The sequence below is a fragment of the Daldinia childiae genome, assembly GCF_008694065.1.
Source record: "Daldinia childiae strain JS-1345 chromosome Unknown Scaffold12, whole genome shotgun sequence".
In the NCBI taxonomy this organism is placed as follows: domain Eukaryota; kingdom Fungi; phylum Ascomycota; class Sordariomycetes; order Xylariales; family Hypoxylaceae; genus Daldinia; species Daldinia childiae.
Genome location: NW_022984653.1, coordinates 447,066 through 461,960, shown reverse-complemented (window position 1 = coordinate 461,960; position 14,895 = coordinate 447,066). Strand labels below are relative to the sequence as shown.

Here is a 14,895-nt window from a genome sequence, read left to right as displayed (position 1 = left end):
GTCAAGTGGACTTTTTTTTTTTGGCCTTGTCCACTTTTCGGACGCGCAACTCCGCATGCTGCTCGCTGCTTGCTGATGATGATGTTATTATTATTTATTATTGTCGCCCTTGTTGTTAGTCGTCTTGGATGGGACCGATGCAACTTACTAGCGCCATTTCACTATCCGAGACCTTTAGTCGTCTCTCATTGGCTTCAGCTACAGTACTGATTTTTTAAACGACGAAACGTACTACGGCACTGGACGGCTTCCAAGCTAAGCTTACATGCCAGTCCTAGCTGGATTCTAAGCAGGCTTCGGTGTTGGTCGGTGTTGATTCTTGAAAAGCCTCTTAATCAAACCTCTTATATATCACTCTTTAGAACTTGCATCAACCGGCATTTCGGGATAGCGAGCTAAGAACGATACTATGAACAATACTACGTGAGCACTCCGCGGTTTGAAATTACAGCCCTAAATAATAATGCATTAGTTACATATATGATCCTTGTATCTAGGTACGGTAGTTCCAGATGTTCGGTTCGTGTATAACAATAAGTCTGTATAACAAAGACCTCTTAGACGCCGCTAGTTGTGCAGACTACTGCAAGTTTACGACACTTTCTTGATTTATGCTACAGTTGCTACAATAGCCGGATATTGATACATCCTATGCTTCGAACTACCTCTAAGAAGTTGAGATACATTACACATGCAATATTTTCTTATTTCACTAACATACCTCTCCATACTCTACTGCAGTTCAAGCATCTATCTCGTCTAAGCATTGGGTTATTTTTATTATTATGATTATTAAAGAAAAGCAAAACTGCACGAATATCTATACACGCCTCATAAGTGTAGGAATATATAACCCCATAATGTAGATTAATTCCCAGAAACTGTACTTTAGTTGCGCAAGTGCTTATTCCAAGTCTTACAAACAAGGCAGGCTTATCATACTTGTCATAATATAATAAGGATCTCTCCCTCGAGTTCGCCCGGCTTTGTACGTCCGACATACATTAAACCCGGAAGCAGAAGAGCCTGCGAGATATCTCGCATTTCTTACTCTAACACACTTAGGTAGTTGATAACCACCAAACGCAAACAATCTCAACAATTAGGCCTCACCGTCACCCCTTTTTTAACTCGCAATATTCGCTGTCGGTGCCGTATTAACATATTGATGCTTGCCGCTTCAGTGTAAATTCTTGTGCTCCCTTCCAGGGAACTCCGTACCCAACCATCTACCATTGCAACCAGTAGCTTGTCGTCTATCATCGCCTGCTGCCACGAATCACGACATGAGCAAGCTGTGCCCATGGGGAACGAGCAGGTCGTACCACCAATTATCAACGACGTCTGGCACATCCCGTCATCCCATAATTACACATCACATTTACACCTACATATTGATCTAATTGCCATCGCCTTTTGTGTATCCATCCGCCTAGGAAAAACTCTGCTCGTGGTTCGCCTTATTCGTAATTCTCCGGTCTACCATTATGTATTCCTACCCTCGGAAAGGCTTACTGGAGGTCTGCAAATGAAGACAAACGTGGGAAGCTTCTTTTATCCACGTATCACAATACCTAATCCTACTTATAATTATGAGTTATTTCAAAGGATAGATAGCAACGACTGAAAAGCTGCTGGGTGGCGAGACACGCATACGAGTGTTACCTAAGTAGATTGCGGCGCATCCCAGTTGTGTATTGTAGAATAATAGCCCATGAACATTGGAGCCAATCGAGGTTGAAACACGAGACAAGGCCCTGCTTGCTTGTCATGGATAAGGCGTCTTGCCGTGCCGTCACGATCCGACGGCTCCTATCACGAATTACAGCCGTCTTATTATGCCCATGTAGTGTCTATGTAGTGTCGCTTATTCCTTTACCTCGGTCTATCAACCACACAAAACTCCAGAGCCCGCCCTTTCTACTAGGCAGTGCAAGAGTGATAGTGGAAGCTTTTGAATTCCTCTAAATTATTCAGACCACAACGGAACGGATGCAAACATTTGACACCCGAATCACATATATTTACAATGTAGCTCGCCTTTTTCCTTTAGGCACTTGACATCTTCTAAGAAGAGACTCCCTAGTTAAGTATATATCTGCTATCTAGCTAGTAAAATAGTGGGCGCGTGTAATGACCTATCAACGAGCAAGGATCGAGGCTGTTCGCTACGGACTAGTGAATAGCACTATCTAGCTACTAGCATAACAATACTATACCTCAGTTGGATTTGTAAATAAATATATACACTGATAACTTACATTAGCCGTGTGACGATGAAAGCTGGAGATGTGGGGATCTATTCCTCCTTAAAATAGCTACAAGTGCCCAGTCTTTCTTTCGTGTTACCCCTCAGCACCCCTCACTCCTATCAATGCCATTGATCAATGGAACTTTGGAGGCGTCGTGTACCTAGCACGCCGAAGAGGTTTTGACGTGATGTGGCTTATAAGCGAAACCTGCTCCGTCCCATTTTGCAAGAATATGATTTGAGACCAAAAACTCGGTAAAAGGAAGAGAGCAAGTGTAGCATGATATATCACTTGCGCCTCTGATATTCCTACATAATCTCAAAGTGCCGCATTATGTGGGCCAATTTGATAAAAACACCACCATGAACTTGGATCTATCAACATGAGCCAAGTCGAGCCACTTACTCCACAAGCGGGGGGCCGAAATCAAGAGCACTAACAGTAACAATAACAATGAACTATTTTGAAAGTCGCCTACACCAGGTCTAAGAGACAACTAAGAATTTTTTCATAATTGATCTATAAACGCCAGTGTCCGCAACACTATGTCGAAAGATAACTATATACATGAAGACAGAGTTAAATAAGAAACGAATACATCAGTCCACCAATATAATTATCCAGTCTAACACTCGGTAGAAATCAGTTATCTCAGCAAGCTCAGACCACAAGTAGGTATTCGAGATTTCATACGAATTATGGTCCGAGGCACTGAGATAAGAAATCATCCGATTTCTCGAGATCGCTGCGGAGAATAGGCAGCCTACGGTAGTTAGTAGAGTGCTAAGTGACTAGTAGTTTTCTCTCGGAAATTATCTACGAGCATGTCAAGATGCATTTTACTAAATATTAGACGGGACACCCTTGGATCAAAATATGTCAACCAAACGCCAAAGCCTGATTATGACCTCATATATCCTCGGTGCAGAAATATCGAGTTACATGTACACGGCAACGGGTTAAGCTATATTGTTAAGGTATTTCAGCTTATGCCAGTAGATGGCTCACTCGATGACCTACGGCCGAGCCCAGCTACCTCCATTCTTCCTAGCAATGCAACCGGGCGGCGTACCGACGCCGATTAATCAAAAGTTCTCCGCAGCATCACGTCACCTGCGAGCCACCCAACAGAGCAGAAGTGAAACCTGGGCTCTCCCAGGTGCGGCGGCGTCATGCCGTGTTGAGGCCCGTCATCTAGGTGCGGGCCGGAGATCATGCTACTAACAAGTTGGCGTCAGGTCGGACAAAAGCAAGGAGACGGTGAGCAGCAGTTCTCCCCCTTTATCCTGCTGTTACGACGGATTTATGACTGCGACATGACTTAATATAGCAGTTTGCTAAGTTGAAATGCCTACCTGCCAACACGGGCTACGAACCGCCACAACTCGTACTCGGTCGCTACAGCAAACACCCTAAACAAGCCTCACATGCCTGGGCAAGACAAGAGAAATCGGGTGCTTGAAGCTTGATTTACGGCTATGTCTCAAATCGATTATTACCTGATGATATGACGTTGAATCCCCCTCAAGAGGCGAAATGTAACCCCCACACGAGCAGACGTGTTCGAAGATATATTAAAAAGCATAGCACCCAGGCAAGGTAAGAAAATCGTACAACAATCCCACTTGTGCCGTTCGCCATACCTCTTTCAGCGAGAAAAGGGGGGCACATTACCGACATCCCATATTTCGTCACGACTCAATGAAAGAAAATGAAGATATCGTATATCGTAGTATAACGAGGTAGACTTACGAAAAGCGTGTAATGCGATATATACTAATACATAGATCCAGCTTCGTCCTACCCCGGACATCCAACCTAATAGGGACCAGCATAATAGATGCATCCCAGCATTACCATACTCAAATAAGCCCACCAAGGCTTCGCAACTGCCCACAAGGGAAATGATAGGGCACGACGAGACATTGGCTGGCTGAAGAATCCCACAAGTGGCTTGCGATAGCTAAGTGCGTAGAACAGCCAATGAGAATCGGGATATTTGCCCGCGACGGAATGGCGCCGCGTTTCAAGCTTCTTTCCAGGTAGGATTGCGATTTTCCGATCCCAGAGCGCGTCCGCGGTTGGTGCGTCGCGTCATCCCACGCGCTTCGCTTCTCTCCGCACGGCAACCGGGACAGGATAGGCAGAATATCCTATTGGCAGAATATCCTATTGGCACGCGCGTAGGTATGTACCTATATATGTACTCTAGTATTAGGACGAGATCGATCCGACAAGCCCATCCAGTTGCGACGCTGATAGCTTCGCCGATCACTGTGGCGCTGACAACACAATATATACATACGTACCTACCTATCTTAGCATAGTAAACTCCGAGGCTTCATATATAGTTAAGGTAACTATATAATGTAGGACTTTTTTAGTTTGTTTTGTTCTTAAGCTCTTAGGGCTAGCCTTGCGCTTCTCATCTCCCTACTGCCGATGTTGATTTATTGGCTGGGATGTCGTGGTTAAGCACTTTTTGAGATATAGCCGGGTCCTATCCCTTCACGTCGGTAGCCTATCATATTATGTTATCCCAGCATATATCAATCGGACCTAGCCGTCGACTGATCGAGAAGAATAAGGTAGGTTTTCCAACATCGTACTATGGTAAGGGATATACCCCTGAAGGAACTTAGTATAATTGAAGAGTCGTGATCTTAATGGTTAATGTTATAGCGCCGATTGATTCAAACATGACTTTGACTACCTAGTTGAATGTATTATTAATGATCGACTTTCTTATTCAAACGAAGAAGAAAAATTGAACCCATACCTCATATCACGGACACTTACATGAAAGTTGGCCGCTTTTACATGTCATGTACGTACCTCATTTGTACGATGTACTTGCTACGTGTATATTGATACAGACGTCAATAGACCGAGGATAAACCGATTAAAATGAATTACATAAGGTGCATGAATTATTTATGTAAACAATATACTCAATACAGTGTTATTATTATTTGGGTAACCATTTGCTTACTGTGTCGCTATATCCGGATCCACTCTTTTTTAATCCATACATTTCAGACTTCATTTTTTGATAATTGTGCCTATTCTATGTAATTGTACAGATCGTCATAGTCCAAGCTTTCAATCCGTAACCGCCGCTCGGGGCAGCAAAAGGAACATCCTCAACTAGGTACAATACATAGATACCGGATCGGACATTCCGTACCTTGGAAATTAAATCTTACAACCAGGGATCCACGTTGTTAGAAGCCCGTGTTTCTTCCAATTCCAGATCCCAGGGGGGGCCGGCAACGAACCAGGCTGAGAGGTCTTCGCAAATTGAGTTCCGTTTCGAGAAGTCCCACGGACTACTATTTGCTGGGATCGATAATTCCTCGATAATTCCTCCACACTAATTTCCCGTTCCATCCCGTCTTTTAAAATGGAGGCCGATATCAGAGCCGCCATCCCGGATATCGATCCCGTTGTCTCCGAATATTCGGTAGGCTATCTTAGACATGCATCCACCGCGTGGGTAGGAGACGAGGAATCCTCTGGTCTGTCTCCGCTAGCCGAGGCCGCTGCTGCTATCACTGAGCTCCTTTTGTCCGCTTCCGGTGATTCGGCTGGGTCCAACCAGGACAAGATTCGATCCATAGTCTCTAAGTGGGTTGAAAAGTATGAGGAAGTCAACAGTAGCAATGGTGAGAGACGGGGACCGTCCGCCGTGAGGCGACTAGACCAGGCCATCCAGGTTGGTGCTCAACGAAACATGTCCTCGACTCTAGCTGTGGCTACCGGGAGTGTTGACCTTGAATCTGCCAACGCTCGTAAGGTGGAGTCTAAGGTTGACCGAAAGAAGCTTGAGAAAGCAGAGCGTAAGATCGCCGCCAAGCAGAGCAAGAAGCAGTTCAAGACGGTTGAGTATGAAGCATCTAAACTCATCAACCAAGCAGAGGATGCTCAGAGCTATGAGGAGTTCTACATGGCTGTCAACCCCTTACAGCTTGGTTCCGGCAGCGGTGCCGGCAAGACAAAGGATATCAAAATTGAAAATATTGATGTCGGTATTGGTGGTACCCGTATCTTAGCGGATACGGACTTAACACTGGCATACGGGCACCGTTACGGTTTGGTTGGTCACAACGGTGTTGGTAAATCCACGCTGCTCAGGGCGCTCTCAAGACGAGAGTTACCAGTGCCTACACATATTTCTATTCTCCACGTCGAACAAGAGGTATGTCACTTATCTCAGCTAAGTAATACGTTCTATACGCTAATATACGCCAGATCACCGGTGATGACACATCCGCCTTACAGGCTGTCTTGGACGCCGACGTTTGGCGAAAGGTGTTACTCAAAGAGCAAACAGTACGTTGTCCCTTCCATGACTCTAATAGCAGTCGCTAATGTTTTGTTTCTAGGAGATAACAGCTCGTCTTGCCGAAATCGAGTCACAGCGATCGTCTATGGCAGATACTGCCGTAGATGCTGCGAAGTTGGACAATGACAGAGAAGCGCTTGACCAGAAATTGGGAGAAATCCAGGCCAAGTTAGCTGAGATGGAGTCAGACAAGGCAGAGTCCAGAGCTGCTAGTATCCTAGCTGGTCTGGGTTTCTCTGCTGAACGACAGCAGTTCGCAACCAAGACGTTCTCCGGTGGTTGGCGTATGCGTCTGGCCCTTGCCAGAGCCCTTTTCTGCGAGCCCGATCTACTACTTCTCGACGAACCGTCCAACATGTTGGACGTCCCCTCGATTGCTTTCCTTTCCAACTATCTACTCACATACCCGAGCACTGTCTTGGTAGTCAGTCACGACAGGGCTTTCCTAAACGAAGTCGCGACAGATATTATACACCAGCACTCGATGAGGCTCGATTACTACAGGGGAGCCAACTTCGAATCCTTCTACGCTACCCGAGAGGAGCGCAAGAAGACTGCAAAGCGAGAGTACGAAAACAACGTGGCGCAGCGCGCCCATCTGCAGGCCTTCATCGACAAGTTCCGATACAACGCTGGCAAGGCTGCCGAAGCACAGTCGCGTATCAAGAAGCTGGAGCGTATGCCTATTCTCGAACCGCCAGAGACAGAATACAGCGTCAAGTTCCGGTTCCCAGAGGTGGAGAAGCTTTCGCCTCCAATCGTGCAAATGTCAGGGGTCACGTTTGGGTACAGCGAAGACAAGATCCTACTACGAAACGTGGACTTGGACGTGCAACTGGACTCACGTATCGGTATTGTTGGGCCTAACGGTGCGGGTAAAACTACCATCCTAAAGTTGCTTATTGGCAAGTTATCAGCAACCAAGGGTCTCATTCAACAGAACTCGCGTCTGCGCATCGGTTTCTTCGCGCAGCACCACGTCGACGCGCTCGATCTCACCGTAAGCGCCGTCAGCTTCATGTCCAAAGAATACCCTGGTCGCACGGACGAGGAGTACCGCCGGACACTCGGCGCGTTCGGTATTACGGGCACAACCGGCCTGCAGAAGATGGAAGTCCTCTCCGGAGGTCAGAAGTCCAGGGTTGCGTTCGCATGCTTGGCCCTCACGCAACCGCACATATTGGTTCTTGACGAACCGTCCAATCATTTGGATATCGAAGCTATGGATGCCTTGTCCGAGGCGCTGCGGGAGTTCCAAGGAGGTGTGCTCATGGTTTCTCACGACGTGACGATGTTGCAGACGGTGTGTACGAGCTTGTGGGTTTGCGAGAATGGGACGGTTTGGAAGTTCCCCGGTGATGTCCAGGCGTATAAGAAGAGGATTGCGGCGCAGGCGGATGCGGCTGGTGTGGTTAAGGCGCATTAGGGGGTTGTTGAATAGGATAAGGGGGGGTATGTAGGGGACATAGGTTAGGTAGATGGGTATATGTGAATGGGATATGATTGAGATGTTGAAATATCGATTATGTGCTTGACTATTGGTGTGCCGTGTGGTATTGGTGATTTGGAGATGAGCATGGCGTAGTTGCCTATCTATTTGTAGGTATCTATGGTCTTTTACCATAGTGTAGAAAGTGTTAATTATGCTCGTATATTTAGAAAGTAACCGGCTGTCTTCGTAATACGGTTAGGAACACCCTTCCTAATCGTAAACTACAAAAGGATTACGATTTAAACATAACGATATACGTCACCTAGTCTAAGATATCGAAATAAGGTAGGAAGGGAAGGAATATAGAAGCATAAAACAGCAATACATAGGGTTATCTGTTCACTTAAAAACACGATATCTAAACTACGAAGGGTGAGCTTAAAGGTCAAGTACCTAAGTATTTTATATATAGTCACAGGAGTGTAATATCAAACCCACCCCCCCTAAATAAGCCCCTCACCAACCTCGCCGTCGCCAGGCAACCACCAACACCTGTACGTACCTACGTACCAGCCCGCATTTCCCCTAAGCAACCCGCAGCAGCCTTAAAAGACCAATTAACAAACCCCTCTATCACTCCTGACCTTTAGATACACAACCCAATGAGGCCGTGGCTTAGTGGTTTTCTAGGTATGACGGTGTAGACAAAATCCGTTCGCCGGGTTTTTCGATGGTGTTTCCGGGTTCGAGCCCAACGCAGGGCGGGCAAGATAGGCCTTCTTGCTCAGTTTAAATGCGGTGGGGTCGGACCTTGGGGCCTGCTTTTTTGACTTTTTGTTATTCTGTTACTTTTTTTTTTCGCTTTTTTCTTTTTAATTTAATTTTTTTCCCTTTGAAACTCTTTCAAGATCTACCGCTATATTCGCTTCCGGATGATATTCTATCCTTTTCATAGGTAGCTTGCTTCCTGGAGTTTCTGAGACTGGGCGTAATGCATAACACGATGATTTTTTTCTACGATTTTTAGATGGGAAAAGTCCAGTGCTTTGCTTAACCGACTCTGCGATATCTAAAGGGGTCACTCGGGTCTAGAAAAATAATATTATAGCCATAACGCCATCTTCTCTAGTCACTTTCCTTCTTAGAATCCTGGATGTTCCTTTCACTGACAACATTTGTATATAGATCAACATGGGTATCATATTATATAGGGTTAAGTGCAATATATCAATCGTTTTAGGGGGGATCTGGTTAATACATATATGACGTTCCTGAGTGCTATGCCTAGAATCGCAGAATAATAGCCAGGAACTGTAATCTCAAACAAACGGCATAGTTATACTAGTTACAAGTTAACCTCGTCTTACTTTCAAGGCTGGCCTATACTACGAGACGGTCCTAGAAAGAGTACCTATGATTATCTCTAGTGACCTCGTTATTTAAATTTGTATGTGACTAATTCTTTGCATAAGTAAACCAAAGCTACGAGTAAACCAAAGCTACCTATGTATTATCGATCAAATAACTATAGATGAACCATATATACACGTACTGACCCTTCCTAAGATACTAGACTCGATATTAAACAAGTCAAAGCCAACGCCCCTCAAAATGTCACCAAGGAGTAGTCTATATCATCTACCTGCTGCCTCATTACCTTCTGGCCAGACTCTTTAAACCCAGCGGTGTCTCGCGCTGATTACCTAGGTATAAAATGACTAAACATAGTACCGTGACTGGCTATATAAATGATACGCATACCATATATATAATCACAACAAAGAACTTTAAAACTACCGTCTTTTTAACCCCCCCTATCTGGACCTATATTGGCAAACCCAATTACAAACCGGCAGCGTGACTACGGAATAGAGTAAAAGGAAGCAAATAAAATATTTAGACGATTGCTAGTCACAAGCTGCCCATGGAAGCGAATGAATCTATGTGAGCCATGCTTGTAGTAGATACATCCCTACATGATATAGACTTATGTGGCTTCTGTTTCCACGAGAAAACTACCATACAGCCCGCTCGAATGGTAGACACAAGCAAGCAAACGCTATGCTTAGACATACAAGTATAAAGTAACCAACTGAAGTCTAGGAAACGTTACCTGTCATCTTAGATCGATCGATACTTGGATTAATACGACGTGGAACGAATCACGATGATACGGAATGCACTGGTTAACTTGATTCGAAAGGACATGGTGAACACATACGCTGAACTCGCTGTATTGATATCTGGCCCAAAAACCCCCAATGGGAAGTGGCGGAGACTGTTTGACTACTGAAAACAGACACTAGGAAATACTGACCACCTGTTTTGATTCGTTCCTCAACTGCGGGAACCCCCAAAATACGCTTATAAATGACATGTAAGAACTCTCTAATATATACCCACGGCAGATGGCGTCTTATCCGATTGCGCCGATAGTACCAACTTGATACTGCTGCCTCGCTGAAAGTGGATGGGTTGCCATCATTGGGCTACCCTCCAGTTCGTTTCGTGCAACACACATCCCATAATGTTACCAATATTAACCAGTTTGAGATTCTAGTGCTTCGCATCTCCTCTTCCAAAAATCACGCTCTTTCTCAAGACCAGCGATCTTCGCTTCAAGTTCCTCAAATCGTATCGCTTTACGCTCACGAGACTTGCGAGCTGCCAGTGTGTTTCGCGCTCGCTTCATGGCAACCGAATCGTTCGGATCATCAACTACGATAGGAGGAAGTGGCTTGTCTCGACGACGAGGATTCACACCAGAGACTGAAGAGTGTCTGCCATGATTCCCGGACGACGGGGAGTGACCAGATTTGCGACGAGGCTTAGAAGCGGTTTCCGCCACCTCTAGCTCATCAGACTGCTGTGCCGGTGACAATTCGTCGCCGGTAGAGGCAGTATTGACAACTGGGGTTTCCTCGGGAAACAAAGAAGGCCATGCCCTACTAAAGCCATGGTCGAAATCGTTATTACCAAGATTCGGGGAGAGTTCAAACTCATAATCTTGAAGCTCAGGAGACCCGTCATACATGGAAGGTGACGTCAAGTTCGTGATCGCGGTAGAGTTCGGGGCAGACGTGGTGGGGTCGAGGAACAAGTCTTGGGGCGAAATGGTCCCCATGTTGCTAGCAGTGCTAGAGGCAGAGCTCACACTCACGTCGTAGCCGGGAATTCCAGGGGAAGAGTAGGCAGTCGTTGGCCCCTGAAAGGCCGTGAGGTCTTCAAGGCTCAGAGCGTCTGGGTTGTGTAAGACAGGGATGCAATCAGAGAAAGAGGTTGAGTAATTACCTTGAAGATCCATCCTGGCCGCCTGTTGATTACTACCGCCCTGTGTGAAAAGAGGTACAGGTGGACGAGCAACACGATTTTGGTTCGCCGCAGCGGTAGAACGTAAAGGAGAAATTGATGCGTAATACTGTTGTAAGTTCTGATTATGCACAGAAGAATTAAACTGATTGGTAAATGCCGTAGAGGAAGAAGTCTGATGTCCTGTTGCCCGGATAATCTGAGCCACTCGCTGATTCTGTATTGAAGGTGAAGAACCGTTTGAGATATGCGGAGAGCGGCTAGGGTTGACGTTAAGAGATCCAAAGGCTGATACTGCTACTGAGGCAGGTGAGGATACAGAGCGGTTAACGTTCTGTCTCTGAGGCTGGGGTTGATCGAACAAGACAAAGTCCTGTTGCGGTGGTGGGAAGCTGGATTGCGCGGATTGTGCCGGCAGGCTCGGGGAACTGGAGGGAAGCCATGTTTGCTGTTGAGAATCCGTGGTGAAGACTAAAGAGTCTTGCTGGGGAATGTTGGCGGTGGTGAGGGAACTCGGAGAGCTGTGAATAGCTTCGTTTGAGTTCAGTTCTTCCTGGAAAGGGAGAGCTGAGAAGAAGGGTTGAGTGGGGAGATAATTGTTATTCTTTGGAGACTGAATTTTGACTGTTGCTACGGAGAGCACATGAGAAAGAGAAGAGACACGAGGTCTGGTTTGCTTAGCGCATTTTGATGAATGCTTTAATGTCTGCTTATGATATTGTTCTGTAATTGTGTGGAGGGGGATATAGAATAGAAGAGGGGAGAAAAGAAAAAAAAGATTCGTGCCTGAATTTCGGTGGGAGAGGTGAGACTTTAGTAATTTTTCAGGCAACAATCCATTAGCCAAGAGCGAAAGCCAAAAAGACAAAAACCCGTGCCTCGCAACTTCTCAACTTTGTAACTTTTACAACTCTAGCAAGAAACGGGGAGGGGCGCAGGGGGGTCTTAGCGTTACTTGTTAGGCGTACGCGTGGGTATATTTCTAGGAGCCAAGGATACCCGGGTGCGGCTAGTTAGATCTGACAGTCACTTGCTAACCATTAACAATTTTGATTGTAAGCAATTTCTAAGGCAAGCTTGACGGGTGAAACACATGTTTAGTTAGGAAAGAACAAAATATGTTCGCTTGAGAGCGTGTGACTCATACCTGATGGACCCATAGTTCCGTTCTACACTAACGATCCCTGCCTCCCAATGTTCCTCCTTCAACTAGCGCACAGCCTTCTTCCGTATTTCCTGCCGCTGTAATTATTAAATTTTTTTTTTTAGTGTGTGTTCCGTAGATATGAACCTTGTCGCAACTGATGGAAGTGTATATGGAATTTAAAAAAAAAAAAAAGAAAAGAAAAGAAAAAAAGCATCAATTTGCAACGGAGACAACGGTATTATGCAGCAAAAAGTATGCAATACTTTGCGAATCTAGACTTTCTCTATGTAGGTTACGTATGCAACTTGAAAAAAAAAAGTCTGACCGTTGCAAAAATTGTCTTATCACCGCGAATAGTCCCTAGCTATTGCGGATTTGAAATAACTACATATGCTAACACCGTTTTTAGTTCTTAATTCCTGTTTCAATTAAAACCGTGCATCTCTCTGTCCGTCCTGCCGGTTTCTCGGTTTCTGGGGGCTGCATCGCCAAGACTCTAAACCATTTAAAGCCAAGGCTTGTGACGGATTACGATATTCCTATTATTGTCTGTTCGCTCCTACATGTCGCAAATAAATTCTATTGGTTCTTTGGTCGTCGGCCAGCTAAATATGGAAAGGTCTTTTAAGTCTTCTTATCCATAGGAAGTAGAGATTATCCTCCTCGTGATATTTAGCGACGACAAAATGCCTCGAGAAGCCCGCTTTACATACATTGTAGTGCGCAGGTATCCATATTAGATAGAACATTTAAATGGGCCTGGAATGGAGATATTGGATGCAACTTCGAGCTAAACGCCTAGCTACATGACAATTACGAGTCTTTAAATTCTGTCAGTACATACAAGTCGGGCGTCTTTCGGTCTCGAACTCGATTTTTCAATTGTTCATTATTAATCTATCATATACGGTATACTGCCCGTTGTATATGGTAGTATATGGTACCGTATTCTTCTTTTAGAGTCTTGGATGGTCAGCTTTTCATCAAACGGTTGTTATGTTGATCAATTCGCTTATTTTCATCTCCGCTAACTTTTCTTTTTTCTCGCTTTATTTAAAAAAAATTACCATCTCACTGTCTCCACTGACGATGATCCATCGATGCAGTTGCAGGAGATTTAAGAACCAACATATGGTTAATGCTTGATGATACAGATTTACATGACGTCGCAGACCCATTGTTAGGTACAATTTTTTCGCATATGCGCAGTCGTCAACTCAATTGCGTATACTTGAGGATTCGCAGACGCGTGCGCAACGCGGGTTGCATCGAAAAATTAAAATGCCCATCCATTCCATTCTCGCATCTTTTCAACCCCACAGTGTTCATGGGCATGGGACGTTGCAAAAAGGAAAATAAGCTCCCCGCGCTCTGTCTCTGGCGGAATCGAATCTCAATTCGGATAGGCCATGGATCAGCGACATGGGTAAATAGATCAGCGACAGGAGCATTTTCAAGCAATCGGATCAACCAATTCCAACGCATAGTTGCAGTTTCAGTGTTTCTTAGCCCTGCCATTCGAATTATGACTCATACTCGATTTCAACGCTTGACCCTCCATGCATTGGACTACATATGTAGAGACTACACAGACTATCTAGACTACATACACACAGACTATACTATCGACTATACCATAATCTCTCTATCGTACATAACAGATTATTCGGTGAGGGTTGTTCTCGCCATGTCCTACCTTCTTTTCGTTCTCTAACCGCACCTTAATACATACCGAAAGTGGCTATATCGTGTTTCACGGCACGGAGAGCCGACGTACAAATATCCTGTGATTAAAAAGTTATTTGAAACGGCAAAGGAATAAAAACGGAGATATTCGTATAAATCAGTGTCTTACGGAAATCTCACCAAGATTGCCTACTTTAGGGACCCTGTCTTGCATGGTTATCCACAGTAGGGTTGCATATTAGGTGGATAGCAGGCTCAGATGCGTTTGTGCGTTTCCATCCTTTCTACAAGACGCAGGGCGCAGTCTTTTACGCCGTTGCTTTCCGGTTCTTGAGGACCCGTTTCTACTACATATGATATACATTTAGAATATCAAATGAGATAATACCATTGGTAATCCACATGGTTGAGACATTTCACGACATCATAGGAGAAAAAGGACCGTATCCGCATCTTTGCCAGGCCGACATGGCACGCCTTATCAGCCCTATGTAGGATCCCCAGTCCTGCATACACAAGTCTTCCCTTTCGTTCCTAATTCTTGGTTCACTCGTCACAACGCCAAACCAAGATGGGTTCTTCAACGAGGCCACGTCGCCTCTCTGCATATTAGGCAGAGTTCCGATCTAATACCACAAGGCGCGCGGAGCCGCATTAGTGCTCTACGAATTCATCCGTGCTTATGGGCCTAACAATATCGGGTTACGAAGGCATTGTATATTAC

At 45.2% G+C, this 14,895-nt stretch overlaps 2 protein-coding genes across 2 annotated transcripts; one reads left to right on the top strand and one right to left on the bottom strand.

The window, feature by feature from the left end:
- Window positions 1–5,655: 5,655 nt before the first annotated feature.
- On the top strand, window positions 5,656–8,023 carry GL218_08360 (Protein GCN20; the record flags this gene model as incomplete). Its single annotated transcript, XM_033585160.1, has 3 exons — window positions 5,656–6,450; window positions 6,504–6,584; window positions 6,638–8,023. The coding sequence occupies 3 exons, from the start codon at window positions 5,656–5,658 to the stop codon at window positions 8,021–8,023; spliced, it is 2,262 nt and encodes a 753-aa protein (XP_033440660.1).
- A 2,545-nt stretch (window positions 8,024–10,568) lies between these two features.
- GL218_08359 (Cross-pathway control protein 1) lies at window positions 10,569–12,498 on the bottom strand (the record flags this gene model as incomplete). Its single annotated transcript, XM_033585159.1, has 3 exons — window positions 10,569–11,269; window positions 11,321–12,061; window positions 12,486–12,498. The coding sequence occupies 3 exons, from the start codon at window positions 12,496–12,498 to the stop codon at window positions 10,569–10,571; spliced, it is 1,455 nt and encodes a 484-aa protein (XP_033440790.1).
- Window positions 12,499–14,895: the final 2,397 nt, after the last annotated feature.